The 23958-nt window shown below is 37.3% G+C and overlaps 2 protein-coding genes across 2 annotated transcripts; both read left to right on the forward strand.

Annotated features, from left to right (window-relative positions):
* Nucleotides 1-4: 4 nt before the first annotated feature.
* On the forward strand, nucleotides 5-8947 carry LOC122000290 (protein TPLATE-like; the record flags this gene model as incomplete). The annotated part of the gene is made up of 7 exons (XM_042554743.1): nucleotides 5-1003; nucleotides 1647-2243; nucleotides 2872-3233; nucleotides 4560-4863; nucleotides 5023-5145; nucleotides 7424-7879; nucleotides 8276-8947. Coding segments are annotated over 7 exons (3333 nt in total), but the record flags the coding sequence as incomplete, so codon positions are not given.
* Nucleotides 8948-11237: 2290 nt separating this feature from the next.
* LOC122000595 (cleavage stimulating factor 64-like) lies at nucleotides 11238-16716 on the forward strand. The gene is made up of 10 exons (XM_042554956.1): nucleotides 11238-11609; nucleotides 11862-11940; nucleotides 12736-12910; nucleotides 13388-13421; nucleotides 13532-13767; nucleotides 13848-13925; nucleotides 14235-14270; nucleotides 14348-14752; nucleotides 15239-15547; nucleotides 16347-16716. The coding sequence occupies exons 1-10, from the start codon at nucleotides 11570-11572 to the stop codon at nucleotides 16473-16475; spliced, it is 1521 nt and encodes a 506-aa protein (XP_042410890.1). The 5' UTR covers nucleotides 11238-11569; the 3' UTR covers nucleotides 16476-16716.
* Nucleotides 16717-23958: the final 7242 nt, after the last annotated feature.

The following is a 23958-nucleotide window of genomic DNA, read 5'->3' on the forward strand; positions in this document are numbered from 1 at the left end:
GGAGATCCTCGCCTCCCCTGCCTCCGCTGTTTCTAAAAAGCTCGCCTTCGACCTCATCCGCTCCACCCGACTCACCCCCGACCTGTGGGACATCGTCTGCTCCGCCGTCCGCTCCGATCTCGACTTTCCTGATCCTGAAGTCGCCGCGGCCGCTGTATCCATCCTCTCCGCCCTCCCCTCCCACCGTCTTCCGCGCGTCGTCGCCGACGCCCACCGCGAGATCGCCGCCTGCTTCGACTCCCCAAGCGACACGCTCCGCTTCGCTGCCACCGAGACTCTCGGTTGCATCCTCGCTCGCGACGACGTCGTCCTTCTCTGCCACACTTCCCCAGGCCTCCTCGACCGTGCGTCCGCCTGGTGGGTCCGCATCGCCGAGGGTACGCTCGACCGATCCGATGCCGTCTCCCGCGCAGCCTTCGAGGCCATCGGCCGCCTGTTTCAGGAATTCGACACAAAGCGCATGAGTCGCCTCGCCGGGGATAAACTCATCGACGGCGAGAACTCCCTCGCCATCCGCTCCAACTGGGTTTTTGCTGCCATTGACATTGTCTGGAAAAAGCGAAACGCCCTCATCACGCGCTCACTCGTCCTCCCCATCGAAAGTTTTCGCGCCAGTGTATTCCCGCTAGTCTATGCGGCCAAGGCCGTGGCGTCTGGTTCTGTTGAGGTTCTGCGGAAACTCTCCCGGCCAGGAGGGAGAAGCAACAGTGGGAGCGCAACTAGCACTGCAGATTCCGCGTCTAGTGCTGAGAAACACGTCGGGGTTTCAGATGTAGTCTCTCATCTTTTGCCATTCTTGAGCTCGTTGGACCCCGCGCTGATCTTTGAAGTCGGAATCAATATGCTCTCCCTGGCTGATGTTCCGGGAGGTAAGCCGGAATGGGCTTCAGCTTCCATCATCGCTATACTGACTCTTTGGGATAGGCAGGAGTTCTCTTCTGCTAGAGAAAGCATTGTGAGAGCTGTTGTCACAAATCTCCATCTAATTGATCTTAGCATGCAGGTACCCGCTTTATTCTCTGCTGACTTGTGCCTAATTTATCTATCTATTTCGAGATGTGGATTAATCTGTGTGCAGGATGAAATTACTGAACCAAATATCTTCACTAGTAACGATTGTTTTCCAGAGAAGCAGATAAGATATCTAGGCCAAAATTATTAATTGAACTAACAACTTGAGTTAACCTAGCTACTTAATGCAATTTCCTATTCTTTTGTTCAGTAAAAAATCTAGCTAAGGAAACACACTTAAATTGCCTCTTTCTGATGTTTTTGGTATGGAACCTATTTCATATTAGACACTGTAACACAATACCACTTGCCTTATTGTGTGCTATGACTGATATATCTCCATGTAGTTTGATGTGTTGGGTCAGAACTGATAGTGCATCTGATAAAGAATATAACACAAGAGCACAAGGAGCCATGCTAATATTGTTTATGAATATTAAATTGAAGAAAATGAATAGTATATATGAATTGTAACTATGGTACAAAAATGCCTGAATATTTCTGTTGAAGCTGGAATTTTTATTCTCTAATAGCTCGAAAGGGTGGGGTTAGGTTTTATTATTCTGGACTTAAACTGAAATTGGGTGGTATGCAGTATGTAGGTGTCAGTTTTGTCTCATTCCTTCTTATTTCAGGTTTCACTATTTAAGAGGCTGCTTCTGATGGTAAGAAACTTGAGGGCAGAATCAGATCGTATGCATGCTTTGGCATGCATTAGCCGTACAGCACTTTGTGTTGATCTTTTTGCAAAAGAAAGTGTGCGAAGGGGACAGAAACCTCTCCCAGGAACAGACATTACCTCACTTTTTGAGGATGCAAGGATAAAGGAGGATTTGAACAGTGTGACTAGTAAAAGCCTGTTCAGGGAGGAATTAGTCGCTTCACTTGTGGAAAGTTGCTTTCAATTATCTCTTCCGCTGCCAGAGCAGAAGAATTCTGGAACAGAGGGTAGAGTTATTGGTGCTTTAGCCTATGGAACTGGTTATGGTGCACTGAATTGGACAGAGTCAGCCTTGGAAGTTGTGGAAGTGTGTAGGCCATGTGTTCTATGGGATTGTGATGGACGGACTTATGCCATAGACTGTTACTTGAAATTGCTTGTAAGGTTATGCCACATTTACGATACAAGAGGAGGAGTGAAAAGGATCAAGGATGGTGCTTCCCAGGAGCAGATTTTGTATGAGACTAGATTACGCAACTTGCAACTGCAACTCATTAAGGATCTTCGAGAGGTTAGTACTATTATTTCTCTGCAGCTATATTTGATGACCTTCATGGATGGGAAATGTCTGCGAAGAAAGTTTTAGTGCATTGTCAACGTGCAAGAATTTGCAAATTTAGGCAAGTATGACTAAATAAAGAGAAAACTTGCCAGGGTAATTGGCTAATAATTTTTCTTTCACCACATTCAAGTTTATTTTTGGCATTACAACCATGTCATATTGAAAGGACCCTTCGAACTTTCAAGCTTCTGCCCATATCTCTCTCTTATACTAGTTATGATTGAATTTGATTTAACTACTATGCATAGAACCAAATCTAATGAGTTTTCTTCATGCTGGTTTAATTGCTTTTCAAGATGAGATTGTAACAATGCCTTGATTCTTTTAAAAACATCTGAAGTCACCATAGTTAGTTCCTTGGTGGAACAATGTAACATTCTTTCACCTCCTATATCGGATACTCAACAGTACCAATTCTAGTGAGGAAAGAGCTATTCTGCATTGTTTATCTACTTGTTCTCACTTTTTTTTTTCTTCCCTTTTTTTTTGCACACTTCAACCTTTTGATTTGAACAATACATGTGTTTTCCTTGCCTACTTATTTATCATATTGATTGGAATTATTTTTCTTTAAAAGGTACATACACCAAGAATATCTTCTCGATTGATCTGGGCCATTGCCGAACATTTTGATATGGAGGGTCTCGATCCACTTCTAGCTGATGACCCAGAAGATCCATTGAACATAATTATATCCAATATACACAATGTATTGTTCAACACTGATTCATCTGCAACTACGTCAAACAAGCTTCAAGATGTACAAGCTGTCCTTATTTGCGCGCAACGTCTAGGTGTGAGGAATGCCAGAGCAGGCCATCTGTTGATCAAAGAACTTGAAGATTTTAAAGGTAGCACCTTAGCTGACTCTGTAAACAAGCATCAAAGCCGCTATATATTGCAGATATTAAAGTTTGTTTCTACTCGACCAGAAAGTAGGTTAGTTCTTTTACCATATTTTTGACAACTTCAGCAAGGCAGTGTTTTGTTATCAAATTTAAATTTTTATGCAATTATCTAACTAGTTCGATTAGGTTTTAAATAGACCAGTTATTCATTAGAATTTCATCCAATATAATCTAGAAATTCTTTGAGTTCAATGGATTTGGTATTCCTGTATTTTCCAATATGCTTTTATGGTTGTTGTTACAAATGTTGAAGGGGAGCCTTGGCGCAACGGAAAAGTTGTTCCTGACCTTGTGGTCACGGGTTTGAGTCATGGAAATAATCTCTTGTTGGGTAAAGTTGTGTACAGTGTATCCGTGGTCCGATTCTTCCCTGGGACTCAATGTTGACGGGAGTTTCGTGCACCGGCCTGCTCCTGAATCGGCTAATGCATGACACTGAAATTTGTACAGCTTCTGTCTTATTCTCTATCTTGTTAAAGATTGTCTCTTTTTCTGATACTAAACCTGAGTTTGGCAAAAGATTGCTATCATTAGCTAAGTGCTAAACCATATTCTGGTAGAAGACCAACTTCAGTAGAGACAGGAAATAGAAGACATAACCTGTTAGTTAGTAGATTCCTTAATTTTTTCTATCTTATTTACTTTGTTACATTTTGTTTTTGTGGACAAAGGATTAGCACCTTACTAAAAAATATCATTGTTTTACTTCATAATTAGGCCTAGATGATTAACCTGATTACTATATGGACCAATTTTAGGTTTAGAAAATTGTCCATTGATGAAGTTCTTAATAGGTAAAGTGTTGAACAAGCCATTCTTTAGTTCACATATTAACCATATTCTCTTTGGGTTTATGATCTAGTGAATGATTAAATTATGCAAATTAATGGGTTAGTTAAATTTCACTATTCCTACCAAGTAATGTAAGTCTTCTTAGGATAGAAGTTGTCACCTATCCTATTCATTGCGTCGTGCAGACTTGTTGATCAAACTAATAATCTGGTCTACACCACAGTAGATGTGTTAGGAGGTAAGTTTGAATCTATTTCGTAATTAATATAAGTTATTTTTCAGTGCTTTATTCAAGTCTCACACCCAAGTCATTCATGACCCTCCATGTGAAGTGCCCTGATCATCTATGTTGCATGCCTACATCTCCATATTCAATAACACTGGTAGAACTGACTATATGAACTGCACATTTCTTGTCTTGTTCATAATTTGTTTTTTATTTTTTATTTGTAGTTCGTGGGTTCTCTAAAGTTCAACTTTACTCTTGTTTACTATCTGTAGCAACACCTGTTCTTATTACTCACATGATGCTTTGAAGAATGATCTGACAAATAATAATTTTCAGATGGGTAGGCCTAAGTGAGACCACAGGAGATTATCCTTTTAGCCATCATAAGCTCACGGTTCAGTTTTTTGAGGCATCCGCTGCACAAGATAGAAAATTGGAGGGCTTGGTTCATAAGGCCATTCAAGAGCTTTGGAGGCCTGATCCCAGTGAGTTGAACCTTTTGTTAACCAAAGACATTGACTCTACTATTCATAAAGTACCTCCAAAAGCCTTCACTCTTACTGGCAGCAGTGACCCTTGCTATGTTGAAGCATATCACATAGCGGATCCAATGGATGGGAGGATCACCTTGCACTTGAAGGTATTGTACTTATGAAAACTTAGTGCTATTTTGTTACTTTTTGTAGGTTCAGATCATTATTCTTTGATAAAGATATAACTATTTAAGTTACCTATGCTATTGCTATGTTACACTATTTTCTAGACAAATCAACTATTCTGATCAATGCAATAACTGCAGATTTTAAACTTGACTGAACTAGAGCTTAATAGGGTAGATATCCGGGTTGGCCAAACTGGAGCATTGCACTTTATGGATGGATCACTTCAGGCAGTTCGACAGCTAAGAAATCTGGTCTCACAGGTTGCATCACTATGCTAACTTTTCTTGAAATTTGAATTTTTTACCTGTTAGTTAAGATTTTATATGCCTTTAGCTTTTCAATTTTCTTATATTCCCACTAGTTGATGTGTGTTTACAACTACACACGTAGAAGATAATGATTCTGCTGTTGTCTGTTCATACTTGCACTTGAATACAATCCATGCCTCCTGTTTATCTATTCATGTCTTTTTTTGGTTGCTATACATAAAGAAACAATCCTCTTTTGATTAAAATCTAACTGAGAACGCTGGATTTTCTATGAATGGTGATTAACAATTATTGACAGTCTTCTTACATCCGACAACCCTAATGCATTAGTGAATGATAAAATATTTTCGAGTCTGCAATTGCTGCTTAAATTTTTCATCAATTTTAGCATGTAGGGGCATGCTGTCATATTTAGATTAATCTAACTTTTATTGATTCCTTAAGCTTATGGTCATGAAACACTCAGTGGCTAGAATCAATTGATCAAGTTCAAGTGGACATGACTGATTTTTGTTAGTGTCCGGTAACATCAAAAAAATGAAAATAAGATGAGTGAAATGTGCTGAGGTTCATATTTTGTCTCACATCAGGCATATATATCTCTTAAATTAAGTTTTACGTGGTTTTTGCCTTAGAGTGATTGTACACTTCATCCATGTGTGAGAAATAACACGATACCTGTTGTACACTTTATTAGGCATACCTGGTGCTATCTTTAAAGTGCATCGGGCATATATCTACTAGACTAATATCTTGAGAGTGACATTCACTAGAGATGAAAAAGGTTAGTTTTGAGTATCTGCTTCGACCCAATCTTCTTAAGTTTGCTCCAGACATCCATAACCAATGTCTGCTAGCAAAATAAATGCTATGTTGGAATGAGGAAATTCATGGATTCCTCACTCACTACCTTAAATAATGTATCTATGTTGGTTAATGCATGTTCTAGTCTCTGCTAGTAAAATAAATGCTAATGTTGGAATGAGGAAATTGATAAATACCTTACTCTGTGCCTTAAATAATGTATTTATGTTGGTTAATGCATACTCTAGTATTTTTGTGTCAAATTTAAGTTTTAAAAAGGTAGGAGCATATGATTTCCTGTTAAGGTGTCATCCATAACATTGGAGTCTAGAAGGTTTTCTAAGTGGATCAGGTGAGCATCTTGGCTGTGTAGTTGGCAAGATAAGGAAGTACACCTTTTGTGTTATGTTGAGACATTCAAACTGGAACTGATGTTCTTGATAGTTTCTTCAATGGCCTAGGACTTATGAGCTTATCCAAAAACTTCATTCTAAATAAACTATATCCCCGTACAGGGATGTCGATGGCAGAAAGGTCATCTTTGGTGAGGAAAAGTTCTTGTCGAAAATCATTTGAGACCGTTGTTTCCTTTGGGCGATGCAAACAGCTATGAGTTGCATGTTAATTTGATTTTTGGAGGTGTTGTGCAAGCTGCTAGCCAGCCAGCATTGAGAATTTTTGTCCAAGTTTTGACTTTTGACGTGTGTAGCTGTGAAGTCCTGAGAAAGTTGTTATTTGTTCTTGCATAATATTAAATGGTTAAAACTTAAAACAAAATCTTGTCAGTTCTCTGTAGTTGACTATTTGAACTTAAGAAAAGGGAAGTATGTTGAAAAGCAAGGCCTTTAAACTCATAGATTTACTAGTTCATTATTCATTATACAGGAGTCATCTGCATTTATATTGCTCATTTCATATCATAGTAACTGTGCTTGATCAGACTGGCCTGGACATTTTCCTCTATAAGATGTGATTCTCTTTGAATATACAGGAGAGTTTAGGTTGCAAAACATATATTTATTCCATAGATATTAATGGCTAGAAAGTAATGACTATTTGGTCTGCACTATTGCTTCACTCTTTAAGTATCTTCTATAAAATTGGGTTTAGATAAATTCAATTGCATGAGACGAGTTGGTTTTCTCATTCATAGTATAAATTGCAAAGAGCTATTAAAAATGAAGAACCACAATAACTTGGTGGTGTGAGATATCAGAGGATGAATGGCTTAATTTATACACTAAGGTATATTTAAGCCACTAATTTCAATTGTCATACAAGGATGTGTATCATGTGCATTTAGATAGTTTTTGAGTAGTTCCAGCCTCTTCAATAATACTCCCAACGCTTGATTTGAATATAGGAATAGTTTATGGGTTAGTATGAATTTGAAGCAAGTCAATTTTTTAGTGCATGAGATATTTTTACTTACCTTGTGGCATGATTTGAAAACCATCGCTTGTAGGATCCAGTTCTTAGCAGTGTGACTACTGGAGTTTCACACTTTGAGAGATGTGCCCTTTGGGTTCAAGTTTTGTATTACCCTTTTTATGGAAGTGGCATTTCTGGAGATTATGAAGGAAACTATGCGGAAGACGATTCTCAAATTATCCGACAAAAGCAATACTTGAAACCAGAACTTGGGGAGCCAGTGATTTTAAGTTGCCAGCCTTACAAGATTCCACTAACTGAGCTTCTTTTGCCACATAAATGTTCACCTGTCGAATATTTCCGCTCATGGCCAAGTTTACCAGCTATATTGGAGTATTCAGGGGCATATACTTATGAAGGAAGTGGTTTCAAAGCCACTGCTGCACAGCAGTATGAGGCTTCCCCATTTCTTAGTGGACTCAAATCACTTTCGTCTAAGCCTTTCCATCAAGTCTGCTCTCACTTCATCCGCACAGTGGCTGGTTTTCAAGTAAGTCAAATACTATAAAAAATTAGTTCTGTGATTTAGAATATTCTTGCTATTGATTTATGTTTGTTTTTCTTGGGCGTATCCTCTTGTTTCTAAGAAACATGTGATCGATAGCATAACCATAGTGGTTCAATTGTTTGGTGCAAAATGTTTTTACCATAACATCTGAGATGAAATTAGGCCTTTGTTTATAGCTAAAGAGAACACAACTCATGGTTTTTTTTTCTTCGAGTTTTACGGTTCAATTCTCCTTCAAACACTTGTTAAACCATAACCAATCTTTCATCTTTGTTACACTCGGAGAAATAATAGAAACAGGCGCTGATTAGATTAATATAGCGGAGTACTTTTTGTGCCTGTCCTCTTAATTCTTAACATTATCAATGTTCTCAACAGTTGTGCTATGCTGCAAAAACTTGGTATGGTGGTTTTGTGGGCATGATGATCTTCGGTGCCAGTGAGGTGAGTAGAAATGTGGATCTGGGAGATGAGACAACAACAATGATGTGTAAGTTTGTCATCCGTGCATCCGATTCATCGATCACAAAGGAAATAGGATCGGACCTACAAGGCTGGTTAGACGACATCACTGACGGTGGCGTGGAGTACATGCCGGAAGAAGAGGTTAAGATCGCAGCAGCTGAGAGGTTAAGAATCTCCATGGAAAAGATAGCCTTATTCAAAGCATCCAAGCCGCCGCCACAGCCGCCAAAGGAAAAGGAGGAAGAGAAAGAGAAAGGCGAAAAGAAAGACGATGACGATGATACAAAAGAACCTTCGACATTGTCAGAATTAACTGCAGAGGAAGTTGAACATCGCGCTCTTCAGTCAGCCGTCCTACAAGAGTGGCATATGCTATGCAAAGAAAAGGCCATCAAAGTACAATGAGCTTGGATTTTTCTCTTGCACATTTTTGTGTTCTCATTTTACCGTCTAGTGTAGCGTTGATTGATTGCAGAATTTCCTTGCCGTGTTGTAGTGTACGCCTCGATTCCATCTTTCTTGTTGATATTTTTATTTGCCAATATGTTGTACACTTCGCATATAACCAAATGCGTATTTTGTGCTCCTAGTGCGTAGCTGATTGGTATCCGGGTGGTAGATTTTATCAGAAGTTTATTTTTTGAAGAAATTATTTACTTATTAATAATGTATCCGGGTGGTAGATTTTATCAAAAGTTTATTTTTTTGAAGAAATTATTTACTTATTAATAATGATGAACGATTATTACAGTAAAAAATGATAACTCTCATTTCAGATTCTCTCTAGGACTATCTCATGCGATATGCAAGAGGTATATTATGAGGGGTTTTGTCTAATATAGTGGGGTTAAGTGACCTGTTAGGATAGTGAGAGGTTCTTCGTGATCTTTGTGAATGGAGGGGTTTTGTCTAGTATAGTGATTCTTTACATGGGGGTTAAGTGATCGGCTAGGAATCAGCTTCAACAAGGTCACATATAAGTATTAATTGTGTTAGCTCATGGGGTAATATAACGATAAATAATTATTGAAGTAAAAGATGAAATCATCCAACTCAAGCAGTCTAATTAGGTAAATTATAGAGATATTTTTTACTCAGTGTCCTAGTTTTTTACAAGAGAGATGTTAGACATATTATACCCGTTAGGAAGATAAATGATTATTATAATAAAAAAATGATTATATTTATCTTAGACATTTTTTACCGTTTATCTTCAAGTTATAAAGATAAATTATGGAATCAATTTATATTTACCCTTAATTTTTTAAAATAAAAAGATAATATATTTTGGAGCAATAAACAATTATGAACTTTGACGAGTCTCCCCATCTCCCGTGCACGCGCAAAAGATGGACTAGGGATGACAATTTTCCCCGCGGGTTTAAGGCCCCGCGGGGACAATCCGAAATGGGGATGGGGATCTCCGATTTTTCGGGGATGGGGCGGGTTTGGGGCGGGTATGGGAATACTATCCCCATCCCCGAACCCGCCCCGAATATTATTATTATTAATATTAATAAATAATAATATGATTTTTTAAAAAAGTATTAATAGTAGTATTAATATTAATATTAAATTTTTTGAAAATATTATTAATAATAATATTATTAATATTGATATTAATATTAATATTATCAATTGACCTAAACAAACCACAGACACTAGAATAGCTCATGCCAGGTCAGATTACATGTATTAATATTAATATTAATATTGATGATAATATTGGTATTAATACATGGCAGTTAAACTTTCACCTCCATGGATTGCAATTGATGATACAGTGGCTACCATTTTGGTGTTTCTGTGTCTGTGATTTGTTTGGGTTAATATTCTACTGTTTCTGGTGTCTGTGGTTTGTTTGGGTCAATTTGGAAATGGGACGGGGATGGGGAATCCCCGAACCCGTAGGTTCGGGTTCGGGGAATCCCCGAATCCAAAAAAATAAGAATGAGGCGGGGATGGGAATGATAAACCCGTCCTCGCCCCGCTCCATTGCCATCCCTAAGATGGACTCATACCTCTATTTTAATTTTTGGTGTGAATTTGAAGGCCACGTGGCATATAAAGGTAAAAATTAAAAGGTTATTTTTTACCATTTCCATTTGTGTCAATGTTAAAAAAAAAAAAAAAAAAATCAAACGGTTTTTTTTAATTAAAATTATTATAATATTGGTTATTGATACTACGTAAAGTAATTTTGATACGTAAAATAGTTTTAATAAAAATTATTATAATTTAAAACTACTATATTAACATTCAAATAAATTTACCGTTCAACACGTTTTCTCAATTTCTCAGAAATCAATTCATAAAAAAAAAAAAATTTCGGAGTAAGAAAAAAAGATACAGAGAGCAATTTTTTGATATTTTTTAATTATAGGAAAATAACGAGTGTCATTTTCAATTTTGAGCGCAGATCTTCTGGACCACTTTTTTTATAGTCCAAGAGATATGTCACTCATATTTATGGTCAGATCGTAATCGCGATCCGATCGTAAATAGTTGTGATCCCTTTTTCGGTTCACCATCCTTATCAGATTATAATTTTTATTCGGAGCGGGCGTCCGGAGGCTTCCGGTAGTGAATAAGTGATCAGATTACTATACGCCGAGTGAGGGTATCCTCTGGACGACTTCCAACTGTCCGTTCTAAACAAAAACTCGGATAGCGATAACAATTTGATCATAAATATGAGTGACGCATCTACTAAATCACAGAAAGTGATCTGACCCTCAATTTTGTCCAAAAATAGGGACGGGAAACTATTTAATTGGCGACATGGAGAGGATTTAACAATTCTTTTTTATTTAATTTTCAGGCATTTAGATTTTACTCGTATCTTTGAGTCCTTGTCTCAGCCTCCGACCTACCGATATTCATTCAATCTATCGCGGCTGAAAAAACAAACAAGTGAAAAAACACAAGCCCAACTCCTACCGCAATTCCGGAAACAAAACGATTCTCTCCTTTTTTTTTTTCTCCCCACCGCCACCGCCGCCGTCTCGTCTCGTCTCGTCGCGCCACCGACGCCCTGGATTATTGAGGAACTAGATCAAGCCCTCCGTCTAGATCCGCTGGACGTCCCCTTTTCGCTTCACCAAGACTCGGATCCCCGGGATTTGGATTCGCCCAACCCGCTGATCGACTCTGTGTTTGAACCGAAGAGAGTTGGAGCGAGAGGAAGGTCGCGCCCTTCGTTGGAGCATGGCCGCCTCCGTTGGCTCTCAGCACCGATGCGTCTTCGGTCGGTTTGATTGACCATGAAGCTCATCTATCTTTGATAAAATTTCGCCCTATTAAACCTATTTTCTTAAATATTTCAAGAACTCCGGTTCTTGGACTTACTTTTTCACTTCATCTCGCTTTGCTTTGTACCTTTCGATGACTATTGAAATTATTGCCTTTTAAGACCTTCTATCTTCGATATGTTTACAAGCTAGTTTCGTAGCGTATTTCTTCTTGTGCCAACGTTGGATGTGTTTTGGAATTGTCGCAGTTGGGAATATTCCGTATGATGCCACGGAGGAACAGCTTATCCAGATATGTGAGGAAGTCGGCCCTGTGGCGTCTTTCAGGTTGTTAGTCATGTAAAACTTAATAATCTTACTGTTTTTGGATGTGCGTTTTTCTTCTGAAATTTGATATTTCTTTCTGTCATTTCCTTTGATCTTCTCTCTGTTCTCTTGATCGGTTGGCTGACTATGAAAACTTAGTTTTTGAGATGTTGCAATTTTTTTTTACAGTCATCTTAGCATCCTTCTCAATGCCTGTATTGTTGATTCTATGATGTCAAAAGAAATTAAGAAAATTGAATATCTAAGTTGATGTTGAGTTGTTAACTATACCCCTGAAAAAATAGCAAATATTGGGTTGTTATATGACTTTTCATCTTGTTGTTCAGTTTTTTTAATGGGAGTTCCATTACCATCATCATGGAAATTTTTGTGATGCTTACACTGTTAGTGCCTGTGGTTTGAAGAATCGCTTGATCCTGCTGGGTGAGTTAGTTTACTTAACCTTAGTGATTGGATGAGAAAAATGGTTTGATTTAGACAAGCGTGCAGGGTCAGAAGAGTTGAATCTAAGGGGATGAAGTGTAACAACTTTCTAACTTTGATTTAATGTAATTGTTTTATGTAGTTACATGGGTTGGTGAAGGTTTGCAGTACTTTTGGTTGTAATCCTTGATGCTATAATTTGATGTTCAAAACTCCTTGACCGTGTCTTTCATGATTATGATTATTTGTTAAATTTAATTCCATTTCCATGCCATAGGTTTTATTTCCCTTCACTTGGACTAGCTTCTTATCTATGTAGGTAATAACCTGCCATTGTACCCTGCTTAATAGCAATAAGTTACACTGATGCAGGTTAGTCTTTGATAGAGAAACTGGGAAGCCTAAAGGATATGGCTTTTGTGAATATAAGGATGAAGAGACAGCTCTCAGTGCTCGGCGAAATCTCCAAGGCTATGAGATAAATGGTCGTCAGTTAAGAGTTGATTTTGCTGAAAATGATAAAAATGCTGACCGAAGTAGAGAACAGGTCAACACACTCTATCTGGTTGCATTCTAGAAGCATTCAATTCTCCTGCAGAATTGTTCTTATTTGTGTGAAGTAGTAGGCTTTTTGGTGCATGTATTATTGATGTCACCACGTCATGAATGTATTTTTGTTTCATCATATATGTCTTCTGGTGACAAATGTATGCTTCTGATCATTTTTCTTTAGCAAGTCATTTTAGCATGTGGCTTCATCGCCAACACTTCTTTTTTTGTTTGATTTGCAATTCTGTTTTCAATGTTTCAGTTTGAAAGATATTTTTATGCTACCTTTCTAATGAAGGTCATACAGCCACAAATTTAACTTGTTATTACAAACAAGGCCAAAGATGCATATTTATACAACTATTTTCTATAATGCACATATTAAGAATTGTCCATAAAAATACTTGAAATCTGGTTTGCCTAACAACCTTTTCATACATTTTTAGATTGATATTCATGGAGTTTTGGTTTGCAGGGTCGTGGTGGACCAGGGTTGGCATCAAGCGCAGGTTGCCTTTCTCAATTTTTCATTTTCATTTGTTTTTTTGATGTTCCTTTCATCTGTTTCTTCTAGTATCTTAAACAATTTGTCTGTTGACATATGATTTAATTTCCACAGATGTTCAAAAACAACCTGCTGGAGCCCCTAATTTGAGTGATTCATTGCATCAACCAATTGGCTTCCCTTCAGCTGCAACTGCTGGCAATGTCATGTCATCAGCTTTAAGTGGTGCTCAGACTTCCAACGCACAAAATGTGTTACTTAGTCAATCTGGAATGGGAAATGATCCCTTGACTCACTATCTGTCTAGACTTTCTAGACAACAATTGCTAGAGATTATGTCGGAAATGAAGGTTATTCCTTCTCTATCTTCTCTTTATTTCATATATTTTTATGCACAGAATAATGTTATGTTTTTTTAATATGATGACAGACCTTGACTACTCGATGCAAGCCACTAGTGCGACAATTTCTACAATCAAGCCCTCAATTAACAAAAGCTCTCTTTCAGGTTATTTTTTTACACAGTTGAACTTCATAAGAGTTATTGCATTTTCAAGTACCGATCTCTATTTATTAATCTGTTGTAAAATAAAATTTACAACAATTCATATTGAATCAAGCTGACTTATCATGGTTCTTGAAATTCTGATTCACATGAACAAATAGTATCATTTTACATGTAAATTGTAAATGTATCGTGTGACATTATCTGTGAATTGTATGGTTCTAACAACTACATGTAGTTATCACCTATTATGTAGTTTTTTCTTATGTAATTTTTCTGAATCTATAATTTGGTGCTGTATTTGTCATGCAGGCACAGATAATGCTAGGCATGGTTACACCTCAGACGGTATGTCTTATATACTTTGCATTGTCAATATGTTTATGCAAACATCAAATGCATATTACTGATATTGATTGATGCAGATTGCTGGTATTGGACAGACTTCTTCACAGGCACTAAGTGGACAGTTGTCCAAGGGATCTGAAAATCAGCTTCCCGTTACATCACACACTCCTGGAAACCTCCAACAGGCTTTATTACCTCTTCAACAAATACATGTTCAACCTCAATATCAGCTACCACCATTGCCTCAAAACCAAGTATTAGTGGCCAATGCAGCAGATAAAACTGGAGTCATTGCAGTACCATCAAGATGGCCTCAATCTATTGGCAGTGTTCCAGTCCAACCTCAGCAAATATTGCAGAGGCACCCCCCTCTTCCCCAATTGCCAGTGCCCACTGCTGTTGCAAGTCTAGCTCATAACACTCCTCTAGCCCTTCCAAATATGCATCTGCAACAGTCAAACTTATCACATCTTACTTCTCAGGTTTGAATTTCATTAAATAATGTATTGTTCATTTCCTTGATTGTAGGCTCTAGAGATCAATCTAGTACTATAACTAAGGTTATCTCATTGGATCAGTAAGATTTCTCTGTCTCTGCTAGTTTTGTGCCATCTGGGGCTTTAGGTTGAGTTTCTCCCAGTCTTTGATTGTGGCAAAATTTCCTCTGTCTGTCTCAGTCCATCATCTTTCTCCATTAGCCAGGAGTTCGAGTCATGGAAGTTTGATATAGGAATAATAAAAACTGTTCAGTTCTCTCTGTATGTTGTTTTTTTTTTGTTGGGTTCTGCATATTGTAATTTGTCAGTTACAAAATCTACAATGTTGCTGAATGAGGATCTTGACCTAATGAAAATTTGATGTATGAAAAATGTAGTAGTTTTACATTTCAAGTAATCTTTATGCATTGTGCTATAATTGTGTGACTTGTACTCTTGGATATGCTGACAATATCCCTGTTCATTTGGTAGCCTGGCTCCTCGAGTGGTCCAGTGCAAGTTTCAACATCATCTGGTGTACAGGCTTCTACCTGGCCTTCTGCATTGAAAAAACGAGGTTTAGATGTGGGGTTAGCAGATCAAACCCGAATGTCAGGCAATTTGTCAGAACAAAATACTTATCCCGTAAAGTTCCAAAAGTTAGAGGATCAAACTGGTGCCACCCAAAAAGTTAGTAATCCTGCAGTTAATTCTGCTTCACTTCAAAAACTTGGCACTAGCGCTGCAACTAGGAGCCAGGTCACACCAGATATAGTCCATTCACAGAAACCAACGCTTCAGGTACTACTTTCTCCTAAATATCTCGCCAACCAAGATGTACATTCGGTTATTTTTCCACCACCCTAGTTTTTTGTTTGGTCATTTGTTTTATATCTACTTATAAGTTAGAACTTTCAAATGTTCATTTGAAATGTGGCAATTAGTTTCGTTACTAAAAGGAGTGTACGACTACTCATGCTACAGAATCTTGTATGTCTTTGTACAGATACACCTTTCTACTCTAACTTAATTTAAATTTTCTTTGGCCTGTATGACCAGAATCTTGTATGTCTTTGTTGTGGAACTATTATTGTAGCTAGCCCTGCAACAATTTGTAATTATCCATCTCCAAATGGGTCAATCTTAACTCTTCGGCCTTAAAAGCTATAATTTTTTTCACATAGTTGATCTCAAGTTCTAATTCCACTGAAGCTCATGCTAAATTATGGTAATGCTTTGTTTTTGAAAGTCAATCTAATTAAATTAAATTTCATAACTGCTTGAGATGGATTTATAATTATAGGGTTAATATAAGTCCTTGCCTCATGTTTTATTTGTTTGGCTTTGCATTGTAAAAAAATTTGGTGCTCATTAGAATTGCTTGGTGTGTTCCACAATTACACGGGCTTCACTTGACATTGTCGATGGGGAACAAGGTTACTTCTGTTGTCGCGATTGAGAAATACTTATATTTCATATTAGTTATACGTGTTGGTTAAAAGAGTTTCCATCTTGTATGGTCTTGTTCCATTTTCTGACTGGTGATAATGTTCTTTTTTTTTCAACTCACACTAAGCACCTTTATTTTCATCTTTTGCAGCTTTCGTCCGATGTAGAATCTGCTTTATTGCAGCAAGTACTTAGTCTAACACCAGAACAGCTGAGTTCGTTATCTCTAGAGCAGCAACAACAAGTTATTCATCTCCAAAAGATGTTATCTCACAAATAGTGCACAAGAAGGAAAAAAAAAATCAATCAACATATCTTGTTCCGTGTTATTGGTGATGATGATTCTTCGATTTGTATTGTGTTGAAGAGGAAAACATAAGGATCTGCCACCACCTTCAAGTGAAAGGATTTACTTCCTTAACAGCCATGTAACAATAGTTCTTAGATTCATTTGGTCAAGTGTTTTTGAGCCACTTGTGTTTTAAAAATGTTTAGAAGATAATGAAAAAGCCATTCTTTCATGATGCTGGGTATAGTCTAACAATTTTGTTTAGACTCAGATATGTTCTATTGCGGCCCACAGGAAATTGCTGGGATATTAGGAACTTCATTCACTTTTGAGTTTAGATATATTAAAAACTTATTAACAGGAGGATTTGATTTCCTCGATGTCTGTCACCTAGTCACTTGCTATCAAATTTCTATAACCCTGTGATTATATTGTAAAATTTTGTAATAAATTCAGGAGGAAATGTCAGGAAAAGATGACTGGAAAAATATATAACAGAAGCATATTACCACTCAAAAATAAAAGAAAAAAAATAGTAGGGTATGAGTAATAAAATATAATCTAATATTATTTAATTCTATTTAGAGGGTTTAGTGTATAATCTAGTTTAACATTATCCTGGTTCAATATTAGGTACCTTTGTTGACTTTGTATGTATATTAGGGACTTCATTCACTTTTGAGTTTAGATATATTAAAAACTTATTAACAGGAGGATTTGATTTCCTCGATGTCTGTCAGTGACCTAGTCACTTGCTATAAAATCTCTATAACCATGTAATTATATTGTAAAATTTTGTAATGAATTCAGGAGGAAATGTCGGGAAAAGATGATTGGAAAAATATATAACACAAGCGTATTGCAACTCAAAAATAAAAAAATAAGTAGGAAGCATATCTCTCGATTACAATGGCGTCCATGCCACAAGTTCAGTTCAAAATGAAAATCATCTAACAAGTTCAATCCAAAATATCATGCATCTAACAAGTTTTGTCCAAAATAATAGCATGTCCAAAAGCATATCAAAATATAAGTATCAACAACTTAATTTAAATATCTAATTCATTTTTGAAAGTCAAAGCTTGATTTATATGGATTAATAATATCTTCTAAATGTCTTTGGCAATGCGAAGAAGTTGCCAACTAGTGTTCATTCTTGAGAATGTACTTCCCGACATCCATAATTTATTACTAAGAGAAATCAAAAAGTTTCATTAACTTATCATATATTCTTATTATATATTCTTATTTTTCTATCACTGCTTTGGTATGTTTCTTAAAGTAAGTGGAAATCCCCTTTATCTTCTCATTAGCCTTCGTAACAGAGTAACATACTTGTGAATCTCTCCCACCAAGTCACCTAGAGCATCATCGACTTCCCTTTTTTCTTTCTGGTGATTGGCTTCCTGCTTGATAGACACACTGATGAATATGGAGTCTCTATCTTAGATTTCCTTATTTCATCTCTGATAGATTTTTCATCTTTGTGACTTTCAGCCTGTTCATCTATTTCACACTCAGACATGTCAACATCTTCATCACATAAATTTACCTCTTCTATTGCATAAACTGAAGGTTTAGCACCAGCTCCTATGGCACGATCTTTCCCCCACACAGACATCAATTCATCAAGGTGGGGAACTCTTAGTTCCTTAAACCAATAGCGATCAAATGACTATATATTAAAAACATATCATTAGCAAAAAGACTCACAATCTTCAAAGAACTGAAAAACCACAAAAATAGAAAAAGTCACCTGATCCTGTCCAAAAGCTGGCGAATGGAAAGCTGGGATGTGACGACTTCGTTGACCAGATGTGGAATCTACTCTGCTTTGCAAAAAAAAATGACGTCAGTGCCGAGCCAAGGAAGGGGTCCTCGGCGTTGGCCCTCCCACGCTCAAGTTAGTCACCGGAATGTGGAGAAGAAGTGAAACAGTAGAATTATGCGCCAACCTTAAATCACGCGTACCTTCGCTGGTGATGACCCCCCTATATAGAGCTCTGGTGGGCAACGTACACGCTCCTCGTGGGCACGTTCTCCGATATGTTCATGGCCACGCCCTCCAACATGTTCATGGCCACGTTCTCCAACATGTTGGCGGTAACGTCCTCCACTATGTCCTATGAAAGGATGTCGATAGAACCACCGTCCTGCTGCTTGGCCAAGCGGGTAGCCGCTCGGCCGGGAGTCCTCTACTCTGTTAACTTCAGTTGTCATTCCATACAGTGTCTATGTAGTAGTAACCTGCCTTCCTCCGTTCGGACAAAATGATCCGGTCTCCCTCAGCGTCTCGATAATATGACTTGAGCGCCTGCCTATGGTATTCTCCCAAGTCGGAAGGCTTGCCCGCTCGGACATGCCCTCCGCCGATCGAGCCCTACCTGTCCCGATCGGCCATTGCATTTATCCTCCATTCGGCTCTTTGACACTTGGGCGTTGACCATCTTAACTTTGACCTCCACTCTCACAGTTGCCCCTGTGCCAAGTGGGCCTCCTCCTATCGCTGCATCATCACCCTAACCCAATCATCAAAGACATCCTTTGTTGTAGTGATACACTTCTCAACATCGTTCCACCCAAATCAACTGCTATGTTACTGTCTGTTCAGTAACTTGTACCTTAACTTGATATTGTAGGATCGAAAACTCATGATCATTCTTATGTGTTTTCAATGTGAGACTATATTTGTAACCTTGCAACCCCAACAATCTCCCCCTCAAACAAAGGACCACAGGCTTCCAATCTCCCCCTCAAACAAAGGACCACAGGCTTCCCACGTTCGATCCTCGACCCACCAGGTCTTCCTGCCCCTCGGTCCACCCGACCTACTAGGACTTCCTGTCTGGTGTCTGGTCCTCTTGATCCGAACATAGGAGCGTTCTTTGTTCGAGATCAATATTGTACCCACATGGCTCAATCAAACCATAGCTCTTGTGCACGTCGACGGTTAAACCTTCTGGCAGTCCAGGCTCTGATACCAATTGTAGGATCGAAAAGAATTTAGATATCTCCACAATTACATGATATTGTCCACTTTAATTCTAAGCCCTCATGGTTTTGCTCTTGGGCTCTACCCAAAAGGCCTTATGCCAATGGAGATATCTTTCCCTTATAAACTCATGATCATTCTCATGCGTTTTCAATGTGGGACTATGTTTGCAACCTTGCAACTCCAACAGATATAAGGGTAGCCTTCATATTGTTTGATGACACTTTAGCAGTCATGAGTTTCTTCAAATGCAGCAAGTACCCAATTCTAAAATCATTCTTGCTTTTTCAATCTTTGCTTGATCGGTACTATGAGTTTTTCTTTTAACCTTCATTGGCATTGAACTTTCTACTTATTCAACTAGGTTGATATAATTGGCTGTGAAGTTGGTGCATCATTGATCGCTGCTACTACTTATTCTACTGGATTAAACTCTTTCGTTCCATTAAAAATTGGAATTAAATCATCCAAATACAACATTATGCATGTGTAAAACATAATTAAATTGTTCAAATGGATAATATATAAAACTCATAAGATAATCAAATTATTTAAATTATTCAAATGGATAATAAACCCAAATATAATATAATCAAATAGTTCAAATATATGGAAATAAAATCCAAATTTTAAGAAACAATATTATATTTAATTAACTGATGATTGTCAGTTCGTGAACATATCATTCTCAAGCATATCTCTCCTTCAGTCCAAGAAGGATTGGTCTCATAATGTTTGATCAAATCATCATGACTTTCATTTGACTCAAGGACATCAACCTCAGTTTTTATTGAATCAATTATCATTTCAGACCTTATGAAATTATGAAGAATACAAGAAGTAGAAATAATCCTATATTGAGTCTTAACAGAAAAAAGACTTATCTCTCAATATAGCCCATCTAGCCTTTTAAATATCAAAGCATCTCTCAATGCAATTTTTCATTTTTTATATTAAAGTATTTTTTTGTTATCGTTGGTTAATAACCTTACCTCCATTCAATTAAGTGGTACCTTTGACCTCTATATGGTGTCAAAAATTCTTTCCTATTTGTGAATCCAGCATCACACAAATAATAACAACACACACACACATATATATATAAACGAAATATTTGTTAACTAATATCCTATGACTATTATTTTATGATAATTATAACTTAATTAACTTGAGGAATTTTCAAGTCATTCCTCCTACTAATAGTATCCCTTAAAACTCTACCATGACCATCTTCCGCAAATCCTTCCCAACCCATTAGAACATAGCTAAATTGCATGTTCGATGTGCATATACTTAAGACATTGGTTGCAATTTCATCTTTTCTGATTTGATACCTAGGTCTATCACAACTGGGGCATTGCCCTTAATATAAGTCCCATCTAATGCTCCCAAACAACTCTAAACTCAAAGAAGTAACATAAAATTAAATTAATATATTATGTACATTAAAATGATTAAAAAATAAATTTATGAAAATTATCTACATGTACCTTAAACTATTCCCACCTCTCATCCACATAATTTTTTAGGATTGGTTCTGCCTTCCTAAGCAAAATATGTTGTAACCTTAGAACATAGTTCAAAACTAAATAAAATTGTCTACTACCTGTCTCACCACATCTAGCTGCTTGACATTTGAGGACCTTATTCTTCACACCATGTGCAATAACATGAAGAAAAGTATTACAAATTCATTAATTGACATATTTCTATTTCCTTTCAATTTTTCATGAATCTTTAGCAAATAAAGTTTGGCTAAACACCTTCTATCCATCCTACAGTTATCAACACATTATCGATCACTATGAAAAACCATCTCATTTAAGTTTATAGATCTAATGTTATCTACACAATGCTTGATGAGCATATGATATACTCCTCCAAACCTAGCACTCCTCTTAAACAATTGTCAACAATAAAAGCATAAATATCTTGCTTTCCTCCATCTTCATGCGCATAATGCCTGCCTTAGTAACAACTGAGTCATATCAACCTATCAAGTAAAAAGGACATTGAACCAAACAAGAATTTGCAGTGTGGAAAATCCCAAAACAGAAGAAGGTAGAACAAGGGAGTTAAAAGCCCAAAAAATTAAACCAGGAACTTACCTCTTCGCCGACATTAAGCTTATGAAATGAATGGATCTAGAGATGTGAGACTAGTTGGCATTTTCAAAGCAAATGGAAATGAAGGAGATTTATGCAAAAAGGGAGAAACAATCAGCTAAGGATGTGGTTATATATAAGACAAATTGAGATTTAATAAAACTTTAGATATATTTTTGTCTGAAAGGGCAAATATTAGAGGATATTTTTGAAATTTTTTTATTAACCCCGAAATCACGTAAAACCTAATACTTCTAAGGTAATCTACATTCCAGGTTATATGTGCCCATTTAATTTACTGTCGTGCCGGACATGCTCTATTAGTTGAGAATCACTCATTACTTGAATCAAGCAGGGTTAAATAACACATCTTAGATAGATAATCAAGATTTTCAATAATAACATTCAACCAAACATGCCCTAAAATTTCTCTACCAGAGCATTTTGTATTTCTTTATTGAGGATAGAGTTGATATTATCAAAATTGGCATTGACAATTCTTGGAAAATTACTTAAACAATGATTTATTAACCATCTAAAGCTACAAGTCTTGCATTGTTTTGTTACAGATGAATGCCTTGCATTGCAATCATATATGAATTTTTTTAGTTGGACAAATTCAGTGTGGATTAACTGACAGGAAAACAATCAACTCATGAGTCTATTATTTAGTTATATAATTCTTATTTTCTCGTTGAATTTTCAACTGAATAGTGCACCATCAGCAACTGTAAATCTTCATTTAAATTTTATTTCATTTGAATATTTCTATTCTTTTTCTTAAACTTGTTCACACTTAATTTTCTCTATATCTCTTAAACAAGTAAACGACAATGAGGGTGGTGAGGCTTTCCACGAAGATACACACCAACAATGGTGAGTTTTCTACTACTTTTTTGAGTAGACCTTGACTTGAGCATCCACTTGCTGATTACGATCGCTTAATATTTATTAGTCATTTTGTTTAAGATTGATTGAATATTTTTTTTAAAAAAAAAAATCTTTCCCTCACAAAATGCCCTTTGGAGAGGAGGTTGACCTAGTACAATTTGCCCCCTTTTAAGTAATTTAAGGTCTCTTTATCCCTTCAGGCACGACATGCTTTAGAAAATTTATAAATGTACCAGTAGCACTAAAATATTCATTTAAGGAAAAAAAAAATAACTTAACAATGCATATTAAATGATACGATGCATGATGATGAGATTCGGTAAAAAGAGATAATCAGAAATTAAAATGACGTGACAGTCAGAAGTCAAGAAAATATGATAGTCAGAAGTTAAGGAGAACGTGACAGTCAACAGATATGGAACAACGTCAGCAACCAAATTCCTGACCGAGTTCCTACAAACCGGGACTCCAGATTTGAGACACCTCGGTAGACAGTCTAATGATAGCTGACCAAAATTTGACGGGTTAGGCTCTCACAACCTGGCCGTACCTAGGCCCGATGCTCTCGGTAAGCTAAAACTCCCGGTCAGTTAACTCCTAGTCAGCACTTGGACTATCTCTCCACGGCCTTGGCCTCCCAAGGTCTAGGCCAAGCGTTATACTCGGCTGATCATCCAAGGCTATCCTATTCCTTCCTGATCAGGACAGAAAGCGCTACAGGACAATAAGGTCAGGGAATCGTAATCGCCTATCAGAGAATAACTGCAAGTGTCAGGAAATATTCCAACGATCTGCAGTCACCTGCGAATGAAACTTCCTTCAGGCTATAGAAGGATGTCACGTGTCCCATATCACTCGATAAGTCCTGCCACCCGATATTCTCTGACATCAATCAGACTTCAGAAGGTACGCACTGTCATATATAAAAAGATAGGACCTCTCCCTTTTGCAGGTACATTGTCTCGCATATTCGCACTTGTCTTCTACTTTCTTTCTTCTTCGTACACTGTTCTTCTGGGGAAAAAGTACCTGACTTGAGCGTCGGATCTGCTCCGAAGACCTTTTCTCTAGTTTCGGACCTCTAACATCCGTGTGCTTGTCTGAGTGTGCGCAGAGCTCAGGTATCACCGCCTCAGCCATCGTCGTCCGTTAACACTACGTGGGAGTCCATTTTTGAAAACGTATACGGAAAAGATGTCTCAGTCGTCCCTCCATCAATATTCATAATAGCTCATTCATCTTTCATCTGACTCAAATTCTGGACAAATCAGTAAATATGCCACATATACAGCAAGGGAGAATTGAAACGATGAAAATAAGCCTGCACGGTAGAGATGTAGCTGTTTGGTCAGCCATTAGGTGGAACTTTTTATACAAGTAGACGACGTATGGGAGATGTTAAATTGGAGTAAGCATGATTACGTCTATTTCAAACGTTTTTTATCATCAGTTCTCAAGTTATATAAAGAAAAATAACTCAGTCAAT

Source organism: Zingiber officinale, chromosome 7A (genome assembly GCF_018446385.1).
Source record: "Zingiber officinale cultivar Zhangliang chromosome 7A, Zo_v1.1, whole genome shotgun sequence".
Classification (NCBI taxonomy): domain Eukaryota; kingdom Viridiplantae; phylum Streptophyta; class Magnoliopsida; order Zingiberales; family Zingiberaceae; genus Zingiber; species Zingiber officinale.